Source organism: Hippopotamus amphibius, chromosome 10, assembly GCF_030028045.1.
Source record: "Hippopotamus amphibius kiboko isolate mHipAmp2 chromosome 10, mHipAmp2.hap2, whole genome shotgun sequence".
Taxonomy (NCBI): domain Eukaryota; kingdom Metazoa; phylum Chordata; class Mammalia; order Artiodactyla; family Hippopotamidae; genus Hippopotamus; species Hippopotamus amphibius.
In genome coordinates this window covers 114,295,384-114,321,664 of record NC_080195.1, presented here as the reverse complement: position 1 = coordinate 114,321,664, position 26,281 = coordinate 114,295,384, and the positions used below count along the sequence as shown (strand labels likewise).

At 51.8% G+C, this 26,281-nt stretch overlaps 1 protein-coding gene across 1 annotated transcript; it reads left to right on the top strand.

The window, feature by feature from the left end:
- The first annotated feature begins 467 nt into the window (after nucleotides 1-467).
- TMPRSS3 (transmembrane serine protease 3) lies at nucleotides 468-19,602 on the top strand. Its single transcript, XM_057697422.1, has 12 exons — nucleotides 468-576; nucleotides 5,399-5,509; nucleotides 6,365-6,481; nucleotides 6,879-7,002; nucleotides 9,682-9,807; nucleotides 11,049-11,092; nucleotides 11,660-11,825; nucleotides 12,831-13,000; nucleotides 14,817-14,912; nucleotides 15,987-16,129; nucleotides 16,765-16,917; nucleotides 19,567-19,602. Exons 1-12 carry the CDS (start codon nucleotides 483-485, stop codon nucleotides 19,582-19,584), a joined length of 1,362 nt encoding a protein of 453 aa, XP_057553405.1. The 5' UTR covers nucleotides 468-482; the 3' UTR covers nucleotides 19,585-19,602.
- Nucleotides 19,603-26,281: the final 6,679 nt, after the last annotated feature.

The window sequence follows — 26,281 nt, the reverse complement described above, 5'->3', positions numbered from 1 at the left end:
TATGGTTATGGTAGGTGTATCCCCTGCGCAAGCAAAAGGTCAAGTTTACGTGGGACAAAAGAGAGAAGGAAAGTGTTTGAAAGTACTTTATCTTCTGAAAAATAATGGTACACTAACTTTTCAGTGGTAAAAGGGCATATCTCTATAAAGACATGCTATTTTATGGATTTGAAGATTGAACAAAGAGTGGGAGGGTCATACATTTGGCAGAATTACATTCATAGTTTTTCACTCACCGTAGACGTTTCTCTCTTATCTGCCGTGGCGCCGTAAAAGAAAACGCGTTCTCCCCGGACAAATAGTTTCCGTTTATCAGCACTGAATGTGCTTTATGTGGATTGCCAGATTTCAAAGATTTCACACGACAAAGATTCGTTTGGTGCTAATACTATAAATAGGGAAGCAAACGCTCTCTGTTCTTCCCCGCAAAGGAGGTGGAGGTGGAGGTGGAGCCCGGTCTCCGAGGTCCTGAAATAGTCACCATGGGGGACAATGGCCCACCTGCTGCGGAAGCCCCCTTCTCCTTCAGATCGCTTTTTGGCCTTGATGATTTGAAAATAAGTCCTGTTGCACCAGGTAAGTGGGACCAGGTGTAATTTCTGCCCCCAGTTCCCCTCCCCCATATAGATGGTCGAGGTTTCTGAGTGTATTTCTGGAGAAATAGCTCCCCAGGAGCCCTCACACCCGGAAGCTGCTTCCTCGAGTTTGCGGAATCCAGGAGAGAAGGGGCGTTAGAGGGGCCATCACTTTGTTCAGCCTCTTGCCAACTTCCTGGACACAGGTATTGGTATTTTCTGGATGGAGGTTTTCAGAAATTGAGGCTCCAACTGGCCATGGGGAGTTAGGGTCAGATCCTGGCCAGGAAATCTCTGAGCCCTCCCGGAAATCCTGGCAATCAGTGGTCACCAGCCCCTCCAGAAAACTTGAAATAAGCTGGATCCCCTGAAGGTATCGCATGCCTAGATTAAAATTCAGCCGCAGGCAACGGAGTTGCTCCTGGCAACTAAAGGAAGGAAAGTTGGTTTTGTAAATGGGTCATACATTCTTGGAGAAACGGCGGACTCCTTAATGCCTGGATAGGATTTTTTGTCAAGAGCCTACCAGGACTTGTGGCAGGAAGCTGCGGCCCCGGTCCCCAGTGCAGTCAGGAGGACTGAGCCCGGGGGCGGGGCAGAGGGACAGCTGGGACCTCTGGCTGAGGTTCCAGAAAGTGTGGCGTGGAGGCTGCCCTAGCGATTCCTTTTAAACCACCTGGACAATTGATGTGGACGAATGGGAGGTGGGAGAGGAGGTTTCAAGTAGGGGAAGAGGCACACAATTTACAAACGCTTTTCAAAAATAAGCATCAGTGTACATGAAAGAAAAAAAAAACCAAAAATGCTGCAATTACCTAACCACCCAAACTTACCTGGTTTTTACAACTCATTTATTCTCTCGGTGTCCAGCATCACGCACGGTGCAGATACAGACAGGCATTTTTCCATGTGCTTTTTGGTTTTCTAAATGCCCTTTGTAATAGGATCAAGTAGATGTGTGATCTACATAGCCGTTTTGTCATCATTTGATACATAATTGTTCCTAATGTTTTATAATATAAATCACATGAACATGAATAGCGCTAATACATGGTCTTTTCAGTAATTTTTTGATCATTTCTTCATGATTAATTCCCAGTCACGGGAAAGAATAAAAACTTTTAAAAACTTTTCTTTTTAGATAAACCAGTTCATTGTGCATGACGGAAATTTAGAGAATATAGTTAATCAGAAAGTTTTTTTAAAAATAACCCACGGTAACCCTATTCGTGCTTTATTCTTGGATTTCTTGCCTTTTTCCTATCAACCTATCTGCATTTCTCTTTGGAAGTGACATATGAAGGTAGACCCCGGAGATATTTCAGGTTCGATTCTGGACCACTGCAACAAGCGAAAATTGCAAGAAAGTGAGTCACACTCATTTTTTAGTTTCCCCACACACATAAAAGTCAAGTGTGTTCTATAGCGTAGTCTGTTCGCTGTGCAATAGCATTATGTACAAAAGCAACGTACATACCCTACTTAAAAAATTGTTTTAACCGAAGCGATTAACTTCATCGCTAAAGAATGCTCGCCATCATCTGGCTACACAGCATTGCTACAAACCTTCAGTTTATGAAAACCGCAATATCAGCCCAGCATGGTGAAACGAGGTCTCCCTGCACTATTTGTACGATTTTGAAGCATTTTTTTAAAACTTAAAAATATCATGTTCATCTTTCCATGGCTAGATAGCCCCTGGGCCAAATCTGGCCCACCGTGTGTTTTTATAAATAAAGTTTTATTGGAACGCAGACACATCCACTTATTCACATTTTGTCTGGCTGCTTTCAGGCCATAGCTGCAGAGTTGAGTAGCTGTGACAGGACCCCCCTATGGCCCATAAAGCTTACAACACGTATTATAGGGTCCTGCACAGAAAGAGTTTGCCGAGCCCTTCTCCACTGTGTTAGGTATTTCGGTTCCATTTGTTCTTTCACCAGCTCCCTCTTTGGTCACTCAGTCTGTTTCCACGTGTCCACACATCAACATTATCAAGGTCCCTGTGTTAAGTGTCCTTGTACGTAGAGATTTGTGTACATCTATGATGACTTTTTAGGATAAATTCCTAGAAGTGGAATTAATAGGTCAAAAATTCTATCCATTTTTTAGTTTTTTGGTACATATTTCCAATTTGACTCTCAGAAAGTTTATACAATTTATACTTCTATTGACTGTTAAGTGGAGACCCATTTCCTTTCATTTTGGACTGCAGTGGGGATGCTGGTAGTTGTAGTAATAGTGATACTACTAATAACATTGCAAAGCTGTAAGTAATTGTATCGAATTTGTGGGGTTTTTTTTTCATTTCTGGAGAGGTTGAAGGCTTTTTCGTGCTTGTTTATCATTTGAATTCCTTCTTTGGAGAGATGCCATGCCTTCTGCTTTTTATTCCAAGCTTGCCCTCAAAGACAGGGCAAGGAGGAGAGGGTGGGGCCACAGGGGGACCACAGGGCACGCGGCCGAGGAGCTGTAAAGGGGCACGTGTGAGCTGATACAAAGGTTCTAACTGAAGGACAATCTTTGGGTCTACAATTGGGGCTCACGTCTTAAATACTGAATAACTAGAATGACGAGAGGTCATTCTGGGGCTCCTGCTGAGTTTTAAAGTGTGACTGGAGAGTGGGCATCTCAATAGGGAGAGTGACTGATTTGGGGCAGGCTTCCAGGGGCAGGGGAGGGGGAGGGGAGGGGTCTGCTTTGCTGACTCAGTGGATTGGTCATCCTGGCAGACACCGGTCTCTGGCCCTGAGATAAAACCACCTTCATTATCATGAAGTCATTCATCCATCCATCCATCCATCCATCCACCCATCCATCCATCTATTCATTCCTTCAGTCTACTAACATTTATCAAGGACTGTGGCATGCCGGGTGCTATTCTAGGTGTTGAGGGCGCAGCCTGGAACAAGCTGCCTGTTCCTCCATCCAAGGCTAAGCAAGAACCATGTGGAAGGTCCCTCCACTCCGCTCTGCACCCGCACCACAGAGCCTGGTGTGCACCTGCTATGCCTCCATTCTTCCCTTTCCTTCTTTACACTTTTCTGCTTTTCCTCCCATTTCATCACTTTCTTTTTTCCATTTTTGTTTTCCAATTCCATTCTGTTTTGAGCAACCTGGAATGGTATTGACCATTTTACAATTACAGTCTTTATAGCCAGAGGGTGAAGTTGTGGGTTTCCAAAGACAGGCAGGGGGACTCTTTTTGGCTCTGCCATGGGAGACTCTCTGCCCAGCATCTCCAAGAGCAGGAGGAGAGAGGCTGGGGCATAATCTGTCCTGTGTCGTCATGTGACGCTTGAAGTCTTCCTCTCCTTCCTACATTCTAATCTTTCTAATTTTAAGTGAAGGCAACTTCAGCATGGATGTACTTTCAGGATTGATGTGGTAATTTGCATGAAATGGTCTGTTTGCCTGAGAGTAAAGGTTGCCAATGGAAATTCTTCTGTTGCCCAGAGAGGCTTACAACTTTGGGTATCTTAAGCTCTTCACATCTTCTTTTCTACCAAATCAGCTTCATTCTATAGGCGAGAACTGGGGAGGGTCTGGGGCTTTAGCCTACTTGCAAGCTAACAAGTCAGCCTGCCCCAGTCCCACGGATGCTGGCATAAGACACAGTGAGACACGTGTATGCACAGCACAGGTGGCACAAGCATCCTGTCTGAGTAGGTCACGCTTGCCCTCCAAGTCCAGCGGTGCTGATATGGAGCCGGCCAGGTGCACGCTGTACACACAGTGAGTCTGCATCAGAGCCGAGGAACCCAGAGCTGAAGGGATCCACATCTTTTGTAATGGGTTTGAAACAGACCTGCACAAGCTATGCCCCAAAGGAAGAGATGATATTTATTAAGCCAGACAGTAAATAACATGCCCCTTGCTCCGGAGAAAGACACTATCTCTGTCTTCTGAGGCAGTTTACTCTGCCAGCATCCTCCAAGAGATGGTCTGGAATGAAGGCCATCAGAGTCTGTGCGTAGGCCTGGTGGAGAATGACCTGCACGTCATCTGGTGACCTTCTCAGAGGTCCCAGCTGTCTCTCCTGAAAGCACTCTGTTTGGGTTTTATACGTTGCCCCCCTCTGTAGGAAAGCATCCTTGGGAGTTGGGGTTCTACCTCCCCTCTGTATTAGTTTCCTAGGGCCACCAAACACCACAAACTTGGTGGCCTAAAACAGCAGAAACCTATTGTCTCCCCAACTGGAGGGTAGAAGTCTGAAACCAAGGTAATGGCAGGGACTTGCTCCCTCTGACAGCTGCAGGGGAATCCTTCCTTGCCTCTTCTTAGGTGCCGGGGTTTGCTGATATTCACGTGTCCTTGGCTTATCGGTGAACCACCCCAATCTCTGCTTTCATCATCACAGGGCCTCCTGCCTGTGTTTCTTCACATCATCTTCCCTCTGTGTGTGTCTGTCTCTGTGCCCAAATTTCCCCTTTTTATAAGGACGCCAGTCCTCTTAGATTAAGGCCCACAAGGATGACCTTGTTTTAACTCCATCACTGCTGTAAAGACTCTATTTCCAAATAAGATGATATTCTGAGTTCTGAGGATGTGGACACAAACACGTCTTTGGGGGAATGCAATTCAACCCATCACACCACCCCCTCACTGAGGACGGATGGGGCTGGGTTGGTGTTGGGGACCTTGGGGCTCAGCTTTTAGAGAATGCGCCCCTGCAGAGGTGGCTGTTTCTCTAAGTTAACTTTCTTTGGGCTGGAACATTCTCTACACTGAGGGCAGGTGGGATGATTTACTACATTTTGTTTTATTTCTTTCAAATTTGCTGTTTGGTGGCCTTTTGCTCTCCTCCCTTTTTGGTTTTCTAGATGCTGACGCGGTGGCTGCCCAGATCCTGTCTCTGCTGCCACTGAAGTTCTTTCCTGTCATCGTCATCGGGATAATTGCGTTGATATTAGCGCTGGCCATTGGTCTGGGCAGTGAGTACGACCCATTATTTAGTAGGTTCTCAAATACCCGTCCAGGCGTTTAGACGTTCACAGGCTCCCCTCTCACACCAGCCCTGGGGCCGCCATGCAGCCTTCATTACTGAGGCAAACACCCTCTGGGTTTGCTGATTTGAGTTTTATTTGCCTGCAGGATTGTGAAGACGACCTGGGCCCCTGTGGGGGCGTTTGGCCATGCTGGAGGCTTTGTCACCAAGGAGCCTGCCCAGTTAGATGTGTCCAAAGGCAGCTGATGAAACCAAACCCACAGGCAGGAGGGGGTGGGAGCTGGTGGAGGAGACAAGGAGACCATTCATGCCAGGCCAAGCTGGGTTTCAAATAAGGTGCAAGTGGCTTTTGAGAAAGTGAGTCATTCAAATGGGTCTCTGATAGGGAACAATTTCTTATTTACTCTTCAAATAAGCGGATCTCAGATCAGTTTAACTCTCCATGTGCTCGGCTTTGGGGTCCATAGTTCCCTCACTTCTCGCCCAGAGTCAGAGATGACAGGAGGTAGGTTGGGGGCTGGGGGTCCTCACTTAGGGCTCCTTGCTCAGCCGGCTCAGCCAGTTGGCCACAGCCAGGCACGTTCTTGACCTTGAGCCTCTGGAGTCTAAATTCATCTCTAGTTGTGGCTTGAGGCCACTTAGGGAGACACAGCACAGTGCAGCAGCCCCACCCCCAGGAATCTGAACAGAAACTGGGTGGAGGGAGGCAGGCTGCTGGCAGCAGTGCAGTTTCAGTGCAGCTTTCATGACTCTTGGGCTCATGACCACGTGGCAGGTGCACAGTTGTCAGTGCTGTGCACCGAAGCAGCCCTTCTTCGACCCCCACCCCCTCTTTCCTCAGTCCACTTCGACTGCTCCGGGAAGTACAGGTGCCGGTCATCTTTTAAGTGTATTGAGCTGACGGCTCGATGTGACGGGGTGTCAGACTGCAAAGATGGGGAGGATGAGTACCGATGTGGTAAGGTCACACCTTTTCACTTCAGAAACAGGAGGACGTCATCACAACCCAGCCCTGACCTTCCCCATCTGTGAAATGGGTCCAAAGCAATGCCATTGTCAAGTCATGGGATACAGCTGGCATTCGCCCCAGGGGACCCTGGGCTGGGTGTTAAGGGAGGGCTCTTACACGGAGCTTAAATTGGGTTTGGGAGACTCTGTAAGCAATCAGAAGAGACCCCCAAGAGAGCTGAGGGGCCCAGATGATAAGAACTGTGGTTGCCCTCCATGGGTGCGGTGCTGTGGGCCAGGTGCAGGTCAGACTCAGCACAGGAGGGTGTGGGCTGGCTGCAGAGAAACTCTGCCGGGCTCAGGGCCCCTTGGTTCACTAACAGCCTGTCTTCCTGTGCACCCGCCAGTCCGCGTGAGCGGTCAGAATGCCGCCCTCCAGGTGTTCACGGCTGCCACCTGGAGGACCGTGTGCTCCGAGGACTGGAAGAGTCACCACGCTACTGTCGCCTGTGCCCAGCTGGGGTTTCCAAGGTAAGTCAGAGAGCATCCAGCGGTGGGCAGGACCCGAGCGGTGATTACGGTGAGGGCAGACAGCTGCCGTCTCGCCGGGCACACACAAGGTGCTTTGACATCCCCACGGCAACCCCGCCGTGCCTGACATCACAGGTGCGCAAACCAAGGTCCCCACACACTAAAGAGACTTGCTCAGTGTCACATGGGACATGGCATGTTTGGGGGCACCTTGGGCCAGGAGCCTAGATGCAAACATTCAATTAATAACGTCAGAACTGAAGACCGAACCCCCAGTTCCTCAGGCCACAGCTGTAGGGCAGCTTCCCGACACCACCCAGCTTGGTCCCACTTCCCAAGAAGCCCCAGAGACCCAAGTTTGAAAAGTCAGCCATTTAGTGAAAGTCCAGTTATCCAAGACAGTTGATTAGCAACAAGTAGAAGAAAGACACAGGTAGAAGGAAGAACGACTGCAGTGGAACCTCCGAGTTTCAGCGTTCTGTGTTGCCTTGGTGACTTCTTGCACTGGGGTGACGCATTTTGGCCCTGGTGTGGCCCCTGCCCTCTCCTGGACCCCTGGCAGCTGCTGTCTTCCTTGGGTGTGCAGGACGACACTCCTGCTCCTCTTTGCTCTGAGTTCTTGGAGTTCAAAGCCAGCAGGCTCAGTGCCCACATACCCTGCAGGAAGCAGGCATCTCTGTTTGCGCCCAAGGGAACAGGCGTTAAAACCTCAGTGCTCTGAGCCCAGGGAGCCCTGGCTTGCAAATCTGACACATCATGTCTCCTCAGCTCCTTCCTCCAAAGCCTGTGAAGCTGCCCTCCTGCTATCCCTGAGGTCTGCTTCCGACTCACCTGGGACGACCTGGATTCAGAAATCATCTGCCCTTCAAGCCCCACGACAACAGCAAAACCACTCACACAGCTGCCTTCAGGAATTATGTAGACTTGACTCCTCACAGACAAGGAGGGAGTTTCCACACCACACACACACACCACATCACACACCATAAACACACACACACCATGCAGTTCACACTCACACACCACACACACCATACACACACACCAGTTACACAGACACACACACCCCCACCAGCACGGCTCCCAGCTGAAAGCTCCCCTTGGCAGGTCTGCCCCCTAGGAGGTGGCTCCTTGGACTCCCTGTCGGGCGTCCCTTCCTCTTCCCATCTGCCTCCCCTGCTTCTCCCTCCTGGAGCGCCTCCCCGCCCCGAATCCTTGGCCTCCTCTCTATCGTGAAGAAGGACCCAGTGGTCCCCTCCCCCTCAACCCCTCCCCAGCCCTTCCTGGCAGCCCTCAGACCTCCCCGCAGCCCAGCCATCAGCTGAGATGGTCCTGCCCTGCTCCGTCTCAGGGCAAGCCTGCAGGATGCAGTTTTCCTGTCTTCTTCCCTCTAGATGTGGTCTATCCTTCCCTATCTGTTGCTTCACTTCTAAGATTTACTTCTGTGTCCTTTCTTGTTTATTCTTCCTACGTCTGTCTTGAAAGCTCTGCTTTGATCCCCCCTGCTCTACAGCGCCCTGTGTCAGAGGTCTGTGATAAAGAAAAAAAGATCGACTGGCAACTCAGGTTACCTGGGTCCAAATCCCAGCGCACATGCAACCCCGTCACATGACCGAGGCCTCAAAAATAAGGATGGTGCTAGTACCAGCATCAAAGGGTCGCTGTGAGGTTCAGGCGGTCTCGGGGCTTCAAAGCCAGCCTGGACCACAGGGACGCCCTGGAAGAGCCTGTGGTCGTGGCCGCTGTTACCACTGAGACGTTGACAATTTGTGGGACTCCAGTTGCGGCCTTTCGGGTCCCTTTGCCTCACCCACACCGCCCGGCTGGTAGCCCAGCCCACCTGCACCAGGATCTCTGTCTCGGTCACGACTGGCTCTTTCATCTGCTGCTGCCTGTATCAGCGGCTTGAGCCACACCTGGGGAGGCTGGGAGGGTCATTGCTGCTGCCTTGATTACGTTTTCCTCGAAATTCACACCTGGCTGGGCTCTGTGTCCACGTACGCTGCCGCCCCCCGCCCCCCAGTGTGCGTGGTCCTCTCATGAAATCCTGTTTGATAAGCTGTTGAGTTTGTCTTTTGTTCGTCCTGTGACCTCCCAGCTCATAACTCTTCAAAGGCCTGATCTGAAAAAAATTATGCCCTCTTTTCCATCATTCTCCAGACCTGTCTCCTGACCCTTTAAGCACTGGCTTGTCCTGGCGCCCCCAGATCTTTCCGTCTATGTGCTCACGTCCCAGCTCCGCGCAGCCTGGGAACGTCTTTCATCCCCCGCGCTCAGCCTCTTGTTCCTGGGGTGGTCAGCACCCCCACTTTGGTGCCCACCTGAAAACGCCCCACCCGGTTTCCTGTTCTGTTCCCTCGGGGGCTTGCTTCAGTCCAAGCAAAGGTCAGTTCAGCTGACTGCATCAAGGGGGCTCCACCCAGCTACGTCAGGAAGTGGTCCTCCCTCCCGCACGCCTGGAGCCCATGGTGGGCCGATGGGCTGCAGGGAAGGGGCTGTCCCAGACTATTCCCGGTCTGGAATGCCTTGCTAAGTCAGCAGAAGGAAGCCATCTATGGTTTGGGGGGCACTAAATGACTCCCCCAATATTCATACTTGTAACATTGTGACTTGAGCCCAGGGTGATTTGATGCAGAGTGAATTTCACATGTCGGGTCTGAGTTTCCAATGTGCTTGCAGCTACGTGAGTTCAGATACCCTCAGAGTGGACTCGCTTGAGGAGCAGTTCCGAGAGGACTTCGTTTCCATCAATCACCTCTTGCCAGATGACAAAGTGACTGCTTTACACCACTCGGTGTACGTGAGGTAAGCAACCAGGTGGTGTTGCGTTTGCCTGAGACACGTGTCCAGTCATCTGCTGGATGTGTGCACGAGGCTGTGTTCTCCAAGCGCAAGGTGTGGGCGTGGCCACTTTGGTGAGGCTGGGTGGATGCACCAGGCTGGGGTGCAAGACCTTAATCCCAAACCAGGTGAATACAGCCCGACAGAAAGGGAGGAAGGATGGTCCTGTGATGTGCGTGTCCGAAGCGCAGCATTGCACCTAGGTGGGCGCTGCTGATGTGTTTGGGGAAAGGGAGGGAGAGAGCGAGGGGAAAAATGTTAGAAAGAAATTAAGAAACGTATTCTTTATTTACAAAGTACTTTAGTGTTCACGGCTTATATTCCATGTTTCCCCACATAACTCATGAGGAAGGTGAAATGAGGTATTCATAAATGACAGTCAGGTACCTGAAGCTTCGAGGGGTCACCTGCCTGGTGCGTGGAGGTACATCAGGCATTCTGAACCAACATTCCGTGTGCTCTTCCTGACTCCTTGGATCAAACCCAAAAGGAGTGTGTTCTCTGCTTGGGGAAATAAGCCTGTCAGCCTGTCATGTAATTGACAGCTCCCCCCAGACCTACATGCAACCTGCGGAGGCAGTGCGTCTCCTGGGTCCTAAAACCTCGATCTGGTGATGCTGTCTTTTTCTTGCATGATTGTGTGATAGGACTGGGGCTCTAAAAGCAGGAAAAATTACAAAAGGATCCCAGGGTGGATTGTAGGAAAAGCACCCACCCATGCAGGGGACAGTGTGTGTCATTTCCCGGGCAATCACATCTCTGCTCCTGGGGGGGTCCTATCTGACGTGCCGTGTCCCAGGCTGCAAGGGCTTCGTGCCAGGAGAGCCTGTCACGCCATCCGATGAACACTGTGTCCCGCAGGGCTGGTGAAAAACATCAGGGTAAAGTTGACACCCAAATGACACGAGTATATGTTTATATAATATAGCTCACTGTGCATCTCTTATCATTAGCTATACAAAGCCTACAAATACTCAACAGCTGGTTGCACGCACTGTACTTCACGGTAGTCACCTGTCTACAATGAATCATATGACCTCGTTCTCATGTTTTTTTTTTTTTTAATATAGACTAAAATTGTAATCTGTATTCAAGAACAGGGGAATAGAGTTTATTTTTCTTTTACCCCAAGATTTAAGTAAAAAAAAAAGCGTTCAGTTCATAGACCTCGTGCATTTATCAAGTGCATTCTTTTTCCACTTTAGGGAGGGATGTGTCTCGGGTCGCGTGGTTACCTTGAAGTGCTCAGGTGAGAGTTACAGAAACACAGAGAGAAACGAAGGAAGCCCGGGCTCACAGGCTGCTGTCCTCCTTCCCCTTCCTTGGACTGCTTTGCCGGCAGTCCCTTCCTCCCAGGTGCCAAGTGGGAACTCTGCGACCCCACCTGCCAGGTCGGGGGAGGCAGCCTAGAACAACTCGTCAGCAGCACAGAGGACCACGGTGCACGACGTGCTGTCATTCTGTGGTGGCCCCAATAGCCTGACACTATGCCACTTTCTCTTCTCCTCCCCCCACACTCCGCCGCTAGCCTGGGCAGGCGCCCCTTGTTCCCGGCAGGGGGGCTCTTGTCGCAGGGCTGGGTCTGAAGGAGTCAGGCCCTGCGTTTGTGAGCCTGCTTAGCTCCCGTGCGCTGTCCCCATCCTGGGAGAGCGTACGTCACGGGGGTGCTGCCAGCACCGTGCTCTTTGCCCTCATGGGCTTTTCCCACTGCACCCCCACAACTCCCTGCTCCCCATGTCTCAGTGACCTGCCCCCACCCCTCACGCTGTGCTGCCCTTGAAGCGCCCGCCCCCCGCGCCTCGCTCTCCCTCCGCAGCCTGCGGTCTGAGGACGGGCTCCAGCCCGCGCATCGTGGGAGGAAACGTGTCCTCGCCGGCGCAGTGGCCCTGGCAGGCCAGCCTGCAGTTCCAGGGCTACCACTTGTGCGGAGGGGCCGTCATCACCCCCGTGTGGGTCGTCACTGCTGCACACTGTGTTTATGAGTGAGTTCTTCTGACCTCCTGGCGGGGGGGGCTCATCTTCCGTGACCCCCGTCCACTCCGGGCCGTGTTGGGACGGGTCTGATTTGGGTGGTTGGCACCAGGGCAGGTTCAGAAAGCAGGAAAACAGACCAGATCGTCCCAAAGTAATGTGCACGTGGAGGGACCCCTCCCTCCTCACTGTGGACCCAGCTCCATCCTGTGGGTGAGACTGGTGACCCCTGGCTCATTTTAAGGACCTGGGGCCTGCAGCTCTTACAGGAGAGATAGAAAGAGGAGGAAGGAAGCTCTCGCAGGAGGAAACCCACCAACATAAAGGCCGTAGACCTCCCTGTAGCTCCTTACAGTGGACCATGTTGTGGCCAAGAGGGAGAGGGACTGTGCAGGGTGGGCGGGGTCTATCTCAAGAGTCTATCTCAAGCAGGGGGGGTGACGTGGAAGAAAATCACAGAAAATGCTTCCAAACACAGTAGCAATTGTCCCTGTTATTTCCACCTCCCTCTGTTGTGGTGTCTTTCTTTTTTTTGGCTGTGTCGGGCGTTAGTTGCGGCACGTGGGCTTCTCTCTAGTTGTGGCATGTGGGCTCCAGGGCACATGGGCTCTGTAGTTGTGGCATGAAGGCTCTTTAGTTGAGGCAAGTGGGCTCAGTAGTTGTGGTGCGGGCTTAGTTGCCCCACATCATGTGGGATCTTAGTCCCCCGACCAGGGATTGAACCCACATCCCCTGCATTGCAGGACAGATTCTTTACCACTGGACCACCAAGGAAGTCCCTATTTTGGTTTCTGATGGACTCTCACAGGCAGCAAATTTGAGCTCACTTCTCAAATGTCCAGAGGTGCAGAGAGCAAGGCCTGTCTAGGAAACACATGGGGTGGGTCTGTGCTTCTGCAGGGCTTGGTGGGGGGAGAGGTGGGGGGTAGGAGGGCGTCTGCTGCCATTTCCTTGGCTCTGGCTCTCGGGACACCTGCAGTCCGTGGGTTAAAGTGCTTGGGGCTTTGTCATTTCAGTCTCTACCTCCCCAAGTCGTGGACCATCCAGGTGGGCCTCGTTTCCTTGCTGGACAGTCCAGCCCCCTCCCATCTGGTGGAAAAAATCATCTACCACAGCAAGTACAAGCCAAAGCGGCTGGGCAATGACATTGCCCTCATGAAGCTGGCCGGGCCGGTCACTTTCAATGGTACGTCCGGGTGTCTGTCATGCTGTTGCCATCATTTGTTTCAAGAGAATTGGAATTGCTTGGTGAAGCATGTTGATGAAGGCTGCCTTACAGTCTGTGCCAGGTAATTCCGATATGGGACTCACCTCCAGCAGGATCTCAGTTGATGGTCTCTTTGCATTAAAGTTGTGATTTTCCTGGTTTTTTGGTACCGTGAGAAATTTTCAATCATATCCTGGCCACGTGGGCCCTAGCATTAGGAGACATACATCTTCGATTTTAGCAGATGATCATGCTGTTCAGGTTCACTGTGCAGGTCTTGGCCTACTTTTGTGGACTGTGGTTCTGATGGTATTTGATTTCAGAGCCTTTGTGGTTCTACTTTGGTCAACTTGGTTTGTCTGGGGCCACTGGGGCCTCACTTGTGCTACTTTCTTTCTGCTGATGCCACTTGGAGATTAAAGGGACTTCCACAGGCCAGGCCACCCACCTGGTGTCTGTGGGTGGTAGAAGGGGATCTCAGGCCTATGGGGACAAAGAGCTTTTCCTTGTTTGGTGCTTACTGTGGTCCCCTGTCAGTGCCACCCACCTGCCAGATGTCTCAATCTTGGCTGAGAAGGAGAGGGCCTCCCAGGTCAGCCAGCTGGTTGTGGTGGGATCTCCCGTGTGGCCCTTTCTTTACAAGTTAAAGACACTGGGCATCTCCAGGTCCTGGAAATACTCAGAAACATTCTCTCCCAACCAGCTGCTGAGTCCAGCAGCTGTTTCTCCACAGAAATGTCAAGTCCTAACCTCTGGAGTTTTCAAAAACAGTTGAAAAGCCACACGGGACAGAACTTTCCAAGTTTTTGCAGCTGCAACAAAGCATATGAGCCTACTCCTAAAGGATTAGAGCAGCTTCTGCTCCCCAAGGACTAGAGCAGAGTATAATAAACAAGGCCTTTGTGAGAGCGGAATCCTGGCCCAGGACCAGCCGCTGGCTGGACCTGGCAGGAACATCAGTGTGTTTACCACACAGCAAATGGAATTCTCTACGCGTCACACTCTGAAACAAATATTTCTAGATAAACAAAGAGAAATTATAATGGTGGCATTCGTTGTTAACTGTGATTAATGATCCTTGGTTACAAAAATGAGGTGCCAAAACTTGCGCCAACAATTAAAATGAGTGCCCTTGTCCCTTCTCTACCTTTCTATCCTTGTCCCACCCCCGAAAGCTCAGCGTGTCTCAGAATGCAGTCATGGGACCACCCCAGGACAGTCTTTGGTGGAGGGCTTTTGTGACACAGCCCACATGGACAGGCAGACTCGTGGCCTCCAGATGTGTCCAGAGGGATGGGAAGATTCACGGAGTGGTGGTCCAGAAAGCAACGTGCCCAGGGTCTAGACCAAGAGTGGGAAGACTAGGGCCCACGGGCTGAGTGGGATCCTTTGCCTACTTTTGTAAATAAAGTTGTATTGGCACACGGCCCGGCGTGTTTGTTCACCACTGCCCGTGGCTGCTTTCACGCTACTGTGGCAGAGGTGAGGGTTGAAACAGTGGCCTGCAAAGCCTAAAATATATACTGTTTGGCCCTTTATAGAAAATAAGCTGAATCCTGATCTGAACTCATGTTGCCACCATCTAAAGTTGTTTTAAAGTTTTAGGACTCCGATGGGGAAGGGGTCCCTGCTCTGAGCAAACAGCTTCCAAATGACCAAGGACCTGTCCTTTGCCTGGGAGGCGGCTTGACCTCCCCGCCCTGCCCTACCAGGGAGGTTGGCCCTGAGGAGATGGGTTTCTCAGACCACAGCTGCCATGCACGGGCTTGAGAGCTTTTGTTTCCTCTCCTGACAGAGATGATCCAGCCAGTCTGTCTGCCCAACTCGGAAGAGATCTTTCCTGATGGGAAAGTGTGCTGGACGTCAGGCTGGGGGGCCACAGAGGATGGAGGTCAGTGGTCTGAAATCAAGATTCTGAGTCCAGGGCACCCAGAACCCAGAGGGCTGGGTGCCTGTTCCCCTCTGGTGTCCCAGTGTAATGTCCCCGCCCATGTGTCCTGGTCAGCGGGGAGCACAGACCCCCCCACCCCCGGATGGCTGCTGAGACATGAGAGGAATAGGAGGGGGGTGTGCCCTTCAGTGAGCCTATAAGGCATGAAGGTCACAGTTTACAAACAGGTGGAGTTAGAGGGTGTCTATCCCTTTGGGTGGGTGGCAAGGCTGACCCACCGCAGATGTGTTAGTGTCTTGTTGCTGCTGCAACAAAAGACCCCAAACTCAGTGGCTTAAAACAACACACATGTTACGCTACAGTTATGGAGGTCCGAAGTTGTAAATCAGTCCCCGTGGGCTGGAATCAGTGTGTCGGGAGGCCTGCGGTCCTCCGGGAGGGTCCATGCCCGCCTCTTCCAGCCCCTAGGGCCCCTGCATCTCTTGCTCCTGCCCCTCCCTCCACCCTGACAGCAGCAGCGCGGCATCTTCCAGTCTCTCCCCTCTGACCTCTGCTCCTTCCACATCACATCTCCTCTGACCCTTGTGAGGGTCCACCCAGATAGCCCAGGATCCTGTCCCCATCGCAAGGTCGTATCACTTCTGCAAAGTCCCTTTTGCCAGGGAAGGTGACACGGTCCCTGGTTCCAGGGCTTGGGACGTGGATGCCTTTGGGAGGACATGTCTCTGCTGGCCACCGCCAGGCTCCACCCCAGAGCTGTGTGTGGGACCCTCATGAGCCCCAGTTTCCCGGCTGTCACTGGGTTGTTCTGGGAACTGAACGGGCTGCTGTGGGTCGAGTGCTTGGCCCAGGATGGGCCCTGGTTGGGGAGGGGGGCCCTGTTGGCTATGGTTGACCCCCATGTTGGTGGGAAGTGAGTGGCCCTCGCATGAAGCAGCGGGGTCCTCCGGCCCGCTCACTAGGGGCAGAGCTCTAAGGCGGTCCTCCAGGCTCCCCGCCCCCACACAGGCCCTCTGAGTTCCCAGAGGGGCCCCCCTCACCACACGGACCTCCCGTCCCCCCGCTCTGACCCAGGTGACGCCTCCCCGGTCCTCAACCATGCGGCTGTGCCTCTGATCTCCAATAAGATCTGCAACCACAGGGACGTGTATGGTGGCATCATCTCCCCCTCCATGCTCTGCGCTGGCTACCTGAAGGGTGGCGTGGACAGCTGCCAGGTAGGGGCCCTCAGGGATCTCTGGGGCCACGCCATGGGCGAGGCGAGGCTCTGGCGTGGCGACCCAGCCCTCGGGACAGGCCACCGCCTGCTATTCCTGAGGATGACTGAAAAGCAAATTTGCAGGGCGTGGGAAGAAGTTTGCTCAAGATAGCACTCCCTTCCGGTCTGGCCGGCTCTTGTTTACCCAACGCTCCCCTCTGCCTGGGTGCTGGGCGGTGGGAGGGGTCTCAGAGTTTGCAGGGGCACCAAAGGGGCAGAGGGCAGGCAGGAACCAGTGAATCCAACCTGCAAAGCCACAGTGGGCAAGACTCCAACACTGCCTGGTCCAGCCGAAACCCCTGGCCAGGCGGATCCTCCCTCGGAGAGCACCCCTCTGCTCCCCCGGCGGCCTTGATCTCCGCGGGTTCAGAGTACTGAGATCTGGCAGGGAGACGGCTGGAGGGGGACCATCCCTGAAGGATAAGGACCCCGCTCTCAGGGGGGCGAGTCCGTTCCCGAAGAGCTGGGGCTGAATGCAGAGGCATCTTCGTGCCGTATTTTGTGATACAGTCAAGGGGGGACCCTGCCCCCAGGACAAGGGACCAGCCCTGGCAGTGCCTGTTGTGTGCCCTTTGCTCTTTCCTTGTCCTCCAGGGAGACAGCGGGGGGCCCCTGGTGTGTCAAGAGAGGAGGGTGTGGAAGTTGGTGGGAGCCACGAGCTTTGGCATCGGCTGTGCCGAGGTGAACAAGCCCGGAGTCTACACCCGCATCACCTCCTTCCTGGACTGGATTCACGAGCAGCTGGAGGTGGGTGCAGCGCCCCCACCCCCGAATCCCATGCTGGTGCCCATCAGTCATTCCACCTCTAGCATCCTTGCCGTGGGACCCCAGTCCTGCTGTCCGGAGCCAGGAAATGACCACGTATCAACTCATCAAGTGGAGACTCTGTGCTCCTAGGTGTCGGGCTGAACACGGCTAATCCCACGGGCGAGGCCCTGGCAGGGTGGGTCTGGTGAGGTGGGCGCACATGGGGGAGTGCGGCTGGGACGTGAAGGACACCGTGCGAGGCCAAGCCCTGGGGGATGGGAACCAGTCAGGTGGGCACGTGTGGGCGTGGAGACAGCTGGGGGACGGTCTGGACGAAAGGCCCCCAGTGCCCACTGGGGATTTTGGACCTTGCTGGAGCCAGGGTGGGATGGAGAGTCTCCGGTCAGGAGGGGCCTGGGCGGCTCTGTGCCTTGGGCAGTGGGGCCCCCCCGGGGGCGGGGGGGGGGGTGGCTGAAGGAGGGAGATGGGTCAGTGAGGTTGGCTTGGCAGCACCAGGGCTGCAGGGGGTGCCCTGAGATGGGGGGGCGGGGGGCAGGAACGGGACCCCCAGGGACAGGGAGTCCCCAGCCTGCTCTAGGCCCCAGTGAGGTGGCTTGGAGGACAGGGGTTGATACCCACCCAGGGAGCGGGAGCCTCGACAGCCTGTCCTCCCACCCGGGGGGCGCAGCAAGCGTTTGCGGACCTGATCGCCAGCTCTTAGCCCCACGTTGGGCCTTGGACCAGTTTCAAAGACCTTTTTTTTCTTTTCTTTTCTTTTTTTTAATTGAGCATCGTGAAATTGTCCATTCTAAAGTGAAAACCCGGGGCTTTAGCCCATTCACGGTGTGCCGCCGCCTCTGTCTGTTTCCAGACGTTTTCATTTCCTGGAAATAAGAGTTCATTAAGCAGTCGCTTCCTGTTCCTTGCCCCCCGCCACCCCGGCCTCCAGCAACCAGTAATCTGCTTTCTGTCCTGGTGGATCAAGACCTTTTTAAATGCTCCTTTTCACTGAAAGCAATTGGCGAAGAAGGACACCAAACTCCTCAAGTGCTTTGGCGTTAATTTCCACTTCTTCCTCCTTCAATATTTGCCTTAAATCAGGAGCTACGTGCAGGGCTGAGGGCCCAGCACGGGGACGAGGCCTGGTTTGGATTCCAGCGCTGCTGTCGCGTGGCCGGGCATCCTCTGCGGGCCCACGGTGCCGGCCCATCGCAGGGCGAGGCCAGGACACAGGCGTGCTGGGGACGTGCCGGGTGCTGAGCCGACCGCCTGGCCCGGCGCTGAGGGCCGTACGTGCTCTTCAGCACAGAGTCAGCCCAAATCCGTCCCTCCCTCGAAGGACAGGCATTTGGAAGAGCAGCCTCCTCGCAGTGGCTGCAGAGAGACGAAGGCGGGGTGAGGGCCACGTGGGGGGGGGAGGGCAGAGGGCCACATGGGCAGGGGGAGCCCCGTGGGCATGGGGGTGCGGAGGACCCTCCGCCTGTGCCCAGGGAGCCTCGGAGGTGCGCCTCCACGCAGCTGCTCACGGGGTCAGAGGGTCCCTGTGACCAGGTTGTTGCAGGGTCAGGCTGAAGAAGCTTGGCCCAGACCTGAGCTGTTGGGGAGGGCGGGGGGTGGGGGTGGGGCAAGGTTCTGAAGTCACTCTGGGAGCTTCTGACAGAGGTGCCCTGACGTCCCAGCCCATCTCCCTCCAGCACCGCCCTGGCTGTCGGGCCCTAGGACCATCCCCACACGGGCGGTGAGGGGACCCTCGTCAGGCCCCACCCCGCGAATGAGGGCAGCGTGTGAGTCTAACCAGCTCCGTGAGCCCAGCCCGGCGAGCCCAGCCCTGCCCCCGCTGCACAGCACAGTGACCGACCTCTACCCCAGGGGTGCGGGACACTCCCCTGGCTGTTCCCCGACCTGGAGGGTCCCCAGGACCTGCTCCAGAGGGCCTGATCGGGCGCCCCGGCGATTCCGACACAGGGGCCTCCAGGGCACACTCTGAGGATGTGGGAGGATTAGAAAGGGCACCCCTCCTCCCAGAGCTCGAGGACCAGGCTCTTATGGATGGGGGGACGGCTCCCCCGAGGTCTGGGAGAGCATCTCAACCACAGCTGCCTCCGGTCCTGAAGGCCTGTGTGAGTTGCGTCTCTCTTCACGTCTCAGGGACGACGCGGAAGAGGCTTCCGTCCTAGGAGAGGTTTCCAGCGTGCCTGCATTTTTAGTTGTTTGTTTTGAACTTCGATGTGAGGGCCTTCCAAGAGCTCACAGATCTCAAGGGGGAATTGCCCCGTTTTTTAGCTGATGCTAAAGGTTGCGGCATCACCCTTGTTTTCATGCAGTAGTTTTCTCTCTCTACTGGGAGCGTAAAACAAAATTGTTGGGACTCAAAGCAGGAGACAGGAATACTTATGCTAAGAGCTGGAAACAATGGAAAAGTCTCAGGTTGGTGGAGCAGGCGGGGGCGTGGCCGGTTGGAGGTGCACAGGGAAGGGAAGCTGTTTCACACTTACCTGGGGTCTGCGTAGAGCAGAAGCCAACTTCGTCCCCATCAATCGTGAACTGCTGACGCGTCACTCAGGGTAAAATGCAGGTGCTCTCTCCATCTTAATATTGGAGAGATGGCTCGAAGTGCTGAAAAGGTAATACCTACGTTTTCATTTCTAGAGGGACCTGAAAACTTGAAGAAAAGAGGCAAGTTACCACCTTAAGTTCCTGCCAAGATGGAGACATCCCCATCTTTTCATGGATTCTAAGAGCAGAGCCAAAAGAAGAAGCGTCCTTTCATTCCTCTACATCTAGAACAATTTTTTTCTGATACCTCTTACAAACCACAGGGGTGTCAGACTAAAACAACCCTCAACTTCCCTACTGACGTTCACTAAGTTCAGAAACAGGAACACCTCTGAAGTGCTACATTCTCCTACTGGCCCATCTGGTTTCCTCCCCTGCAAAGTGATCCACACCTTAGCCCCTCAACAAAGACATGGCAGCCGGGACCTGCAGGAGTGCGGTCAGTGTAGACACAGCTGTCTATCGGGGCACCAGAACCCAACCAATTTTCTACCAGGATCTCCTTTGACATGTGGGGACTCAACGTATAAGTGATTATAGTTTTGAGGTTTATTTCTAATATTTTTGTAGCCTTTGGTGCTGGATGTATCATTGTCCCTTTCTTCCAGAGGACATATGCCGTCTTAGCGCGTTCATCACTCCAAACTTGTCTGAATGAATCCTGACTGCTCGTACAAGCTTGATTCCAGCTCAGTTACTTTGATCTCATCTGTACCCATTGTGGGTTTTGCATTTTCTGTTAGAGCAAGTTTCTCAGCAGATGAGAACTATCTCCTATTGCAGCACTCGGAAGCAGAGTCCGAAAAGAAAGTAGTAAGCCAGGACCACCTAAACCCCACACGATGGTACTGAAGGCAGACTAGACAATCTCGAGTCATCAAGAAGCCAGAGGCTTCCCTACCTCTCCGTGTGGGCCTGTTAACAACCTCCCATGCAGCTGCAGGATTAGAGACCCCTCCTGGTACACACACACTTTCTGCAGTCCCCATATCACACACATACCGGAGGAAGGTTACTTGGTAAGTAATCATTGTCCATTGGTGCTTTACCATGAATGATGTCATCACAATATGAATCTGTTGCTTTGCCTTGAGGCAATAGTAAGAAAGATGGGTGAGTTTCAAGGAGATCAGAGGTGGGTCCAGGTGCCCAGGGAAGGGCTGGCTCCAGGGAGTCTCCTGGGCCATGCGTTAGAGGGCAGTGGAGGAAGATATGGAGCGGGGGTTAAGGGCAAACTGTGTTTGGATGCACTTCACCAAATCAGAGTCACCGCACAGATCTCTGTACATGTCAGAAAGTGACAAGACCATTTTCATTTTGAGTGTTTTCACCCAGTTCTCTTTGAAAGCAGCACTAGCTCACCAAAGCATCTTGAGAAAGAGGAACAAAGCTGGAGGTATCAGTCTCCTGGTATCAAACAATCCTACAAAGCTTCAGTCATCAAAACAGTGTGGTACTGGCACAAAGACAGACACACAGATCACTGGAACAGAATAGAGAGCCCAGAAATAAACCCACACTTATATGGGTAATTAATCTACACCAAATATACAATGAGGGGAAAGACAATCTCTTCAGCTGCATGCAAAAGAATGAAATTGACCTACTTTCTTACACCATACACAAAAATAAACTCAACATGGATTAAAGACTTAAATGTAAGACCTGAAACCACAAAATTTGTAGAAGAAAACATAAGCAGTACACTCTTTGACATTGGTATTAGTATTATTTTTTAGATCTGTCTCTCCAGGCAAGGGCAAAAAAAGTAAAAATAAACAAATAGGACTACATCATACTACAAAACGTTTTGCACAGTGAAGGAAACCATGAACAAAACAGAAAGGCTGCCTACTGAATGGGAGAAGATATTTGCAAACGATATATCCAACATATATGAAGAACCCATACAACTCAATAGCAAAAAACCAAACAATTCAATTTTAAAAATGGGCCCAGGACCTGAATAGACATGTTTTCCAAAAAAGACATACAGGTGGCTGAACATGAAAAGATGTTCAACATCAATAATCACCAGGAAAATGCAAATCAAAACCACTACGAGCTATCACCTCACACCTGTCAGAATGGCTGTCACCAAAAAGAAGACAAATAACAAATGCTGGAGAGGGTGTAGAGAAAAGGGAACCCTCCTGCTCTGTTGGTGGGAACGTAAATTGGCACAGCCACTGTGGAAAACAGTACAGAGGTTCCTCAAAAAATTTAAAAATAGAATTACCATTTGATCCAGCAATTTTACTTCTGGGTATTTACCTAAAGAAAGCAAAAACACTAATTGGAAAAGATACATGCACTCCTGTGTTCATTACAGCTTTGTTTACAGTAGCTAACATGTGGAAGCAACTTATGTGTCCATCAGCAGATGAATGGATGAAGAAGATGTGGTACATATCTGCAATGGAATATTACTCAGCCATAAAAAGAACGGAATCTTGCCATTTGGGACAACATGGATACTGTACTAAGTGAAATAAGTTAGACAGAGAAAGACAAACACAAAAAATGGAGGAAATCTTTCACTTATATGTGGAATCTAAAAACAAAGCAAATGAACTACATAACAAAACAGAAAAAGACTCGTAGATACAGAGAACACATGGGTGGTCACCAGAGCGGAGGGGGTGAGGGCTGGGTGAAATGGGTGAAGGGGACTAAGGAGTACAAACTTCCAGTTATAAAATGAATAAGCCATGGGGTGTAATACATAGCGCAAATACAATCAATAATACAGTAACAAGTTTGTATGGGGACAGATGGTATCTAGACCTATCCCAGTGATTGTCCTGTAACGTATTTAAATGCTGAATCACTATGCTGTACACCTGAAACTAACATAATATTGTAGGTCTGCTATACTTCAATAAAAAACAATGTTCTATAGGAAAAAAGAAAGAGAAATCGAGTTCTTCAGATTTCAGTCTATAACGGTATCACGCCACATAATCACTTGCTAGTTTAAACAAACCTTCATTAAATTTACCCTGTTAGAAATAAGAAAATACCCCAGTTAAAAAAAAAAAAAGAAAAGAAAAGAAAGAAGTGATAACTCAGGTCTTGAAGATCCGAGTTGTGAAAAGATGAAAGATTTCATATGGGATCATCTCAAATGTGAAAACTTGATTTTGGGGTCACCCAAAATGTTCTTTAGCCTGTTGTGGTTTCCTTCTGCTATTTTATAGGAAAGACTTGCTGTCTTACATCTTTAGAAAGGTCTTGGGTTACGCTCACGGCAAGCAGTTACTCGACATGTCCCGGGTCTTGGCCTCATTCTAAGCCTGTTTCATACGCTTACTTGTTCCTTCGTTGCAACAACCCTGTGACACAGGGATTATCACTATGCCATCTGCAGATGTGGAAGTGATGAGACTGTCCCAAGACCACACATCGGGCCAGTAGGGTACATCCTACTGGTGGGAATTAAAAGCAATTAACTAATTGCAAAGCTACATCTTTGGCATTTCAGTCCAAAGGGATTTTGCACCACCAGTTTGAACCCATTTGAGATGTAATAGTGATTCACAGTCACGATAGACTTCTCTGTCCTCTAGAAACTTTTGGTCCCAATGGAGACGTTTGCTGGCTTGAGGTTTGTGAGTAAAGCTGTTTGCCATCGTGTTCCTTTTTCCCCGTGGAAACAGCTTAGCCTGTCAGCCAGAGTGGGATCCGGGAGCTAAGACTGCGGCTGGAGCACCTGTAACCTACAGTCCAGCCACAGCCAGGAGAACACACCATAGATGAGGTGGGCTACCTCCCCTGCTGGCTCAGACCTAAAGAAGCAGCTGTGGGGCATCCATGTCCCCAGGTAATGAGTGGGGGAGCCCCTACCTGTGTCCAGACATCCAGGACAGTGCCTGGGAAATGGCTCCTCTCTTCTCTCTCTGTCTCTGTCTCTTTCTCTCTCCTTCTCTTTCTGGTACTTTAGTATTTGATATGGCTGTATTTAAACATGTTTATAAGAATTACAGAAGACCTAACTATATTATAGAAAGCTTGGAAACAGAGTATTAAAAATTGATCAACAACTTGAATGTTATAGTTGGCCACGAAAACTGTCACTTGCCTCCCTCTTCTAACAGGAGGGCTTCTGGCCAGGAGCTGAGGAACCTGCTGACATCTATTTCCTCCATTTCTCTCCTGGAGAGACCACCTGGGCTGGGCAGGAAGATGCCAGGAAGGTCTGGCTCTGCAGCCCCTGCCCTGTCACCCTGTCCCACAGCCCAGCCCGGGAGCCCTTGCTGGTGGAAGAAGTTCCAGGTGTGGGTGTGGCTGTACTGGTCTCAAGGTCCAGCGGGTCCTCTGTGAGAATTTCCAAACAGCACCACTGGGGTTGTGGGGCGTGTGTGGGAGCCAAGCCGTGACCTATTGGGTAGATGCGTTTCCCGATGGCCCGGCCAGCAGCATCAGGGAGGTAAAGGGATGTATGGATGATGACCAAGGAGAATTGAGTTCCTGCTACAGAATCTTAAACAACATTGGCTTCCAGTCAATTAATTTAGGCAGTTTTACTCATTGGGCCACATTTTCCCCACAGCATGAGAAAAGCTGGCTGGCTTGCTGCATCTCAGTGACGTGGGACTCAGCATCCCCTGTGTCTGGCCGCCGCTCCCACCGAGAACGGGGCCTGTCCATCTGTTGGGAGCAGCTTCTGGAGACTGGCTGCCTTCGGCTCATGTGATTCTTCTGAGTTCCTAAATGGTCTGAATTTTCCCCAAATTCCATGGACCTGTAGAGAGGTCATTCTTTGGGCTCCTGTAGCCCGTGTGTGTGTGTGTGTGTGTGTGTGTGTGTACAGATGGTCGCACACTTACACGGCAACAAACTCATTTGTTCCTGAGCCTGCCTCTCATCTAGGCTGAGGCTCCCAAGGATGGGCTGTGTTTTGTTCACCTGCACGTCCCAGCATCCAGCCCGGCACCCAGGACCAGAAGCTTCTCATGGACACGAGTGGAGTGACCGACCAAACGCTGACTGTGAAATAAGAGCACAGATCGCCTGGATGCCATCGTTTCATAAACCAGCACAGATTATATACGGACGTAGATGAAAATCAACCTAACGAGAACATTTATATTTAAAATTATGACATTTAAAAAACCATCCATATTTCTCTCCTCAAAAGTACAAAATAACGAACCGATGTGTGAAAGCCGAATCCTGCGACACGTCGACCCTGTATCCTGGTCTGCCTTAGAGTGATCAAGATACTCTGTAAAAACTTACGACTCAAGGCTAGTTCACAGAAAAACAAAGTGATATCACTAAGGAATGAGAAATGACAAAATAGGGGATTTAATTTAAGAATGAAAAGAAAACAATAGTGATACTCTTTAAAATCCATCCGCTAAGCACTGATGTGTTTTCAGAGCTGGGGAAATGGACTCTTAAGACACAATTTTCTATCAGAGTCTTTTTACTGTTTCCCCCTTTCTTTCCTTTTCACCTTCGGTGCAAACTAGAAGCTTCCACTGGCCCTGGTTTCCTTGCTGGGGTCAGAGCAGCGAGGGAAGGCTGCAGGAAGCGCCGGGGTCTGCTGTCCCCGCCACGCGTGCCTTGGCCTCTTGCCGACCCCTCTTCCCCCGGAATAGCTGGTGCTGTGGGGAGTGCAGCTCCCACATCTGCACAATTCCCTCTACTCCCTCCTCCATCCCCGGGGGCTGGGCAGGCAGGAGGCCCCCCCCCCGCCTGGTTCATTATAAAGTGTATAGTATCACTGGTTCCCAGCATGGTGTTACAACTTAGTGCTGATTTCCTGCAGGCCCCAGAGGACAAGGCAAGGAAAGGGAAGGGATGGAGCGGGGACCGTCCCGGGGTCCAGAGGCTGCTGGTCTGTCACACCCGCCCTCAGAGAACATGCTTCGAGGGAAACCTAGGAGCTTCCCGGGCCTGGCCGCCATAGGGGGATCGGGGGCAGTGTCCACTCCCTGGTCACTGGAAAATGCCAGATGCTCTCCCAGGCCTGCTGGGCCTGTGACCTCGGGGCCACAGGTCACCGTCCTCCTGGCTTGTGCGCGGACTGCCCACCATCAGGCCAGGGCTGCTTCCTGTCCCCATCCCCAGGGTGCCCGCGGTCACTCCGAGGCGGCCACAGGGCAGGAGGGATGCCAGGCGGGCGGCAGGGCCCAGGGCGAGATACCAGAGTCTGCACCCATTTCAGCCAGAGCAGGAGTGAGGGCTTCTGCTGTGAAATTGTGAGGACACCCCCTCAGCCCCCTGGCTTCCCTGAGGCTGAGGCCAGAGCTCCTCCACGGGCCCTTGGTAAGGGGGCTGTTATCTTCTGGGTGCAGTCACTTCCGGGAGGGGCGGAAGGCTGAGGTTTCTGTTTAACCACTTTCCCATGGCCAGCTACACAGAGCGCTGCTGAGAAAAATAACCATGAAAAGGATTTTTTAAAGTTGTGTTTGAGCCACACGTCCTATGATTTCAGACACATTCTTATCAGGCTAATATTGTTTTAGTTGAAACTGTTATTGAGATAATTACAGCATCACACGCTGGCATAAGGAATAATGCAGACAGGGGTCTCCTGTGAACTTGGCTCAGTTTTCCCTCATGATGTCTTTTTACAAAACTACAGGACAGCATCCCAGGCAGGACGGTGGACAGCGACAAAGGGCACTGGGCTCACTCGGATGCGTCCAGTGTTTCTTGTACTCGTGTGCGTGTGTGTGTGTGTTTATATGTAGCATGTATCTTGCGTGTGTCTCTGTGTGTATGTGTATGTATATGTGTGTGCATGTGGTGTGTCTGTTTATATGTAGTATATGTCTTGCGTGTGTCTGTGTGTGTA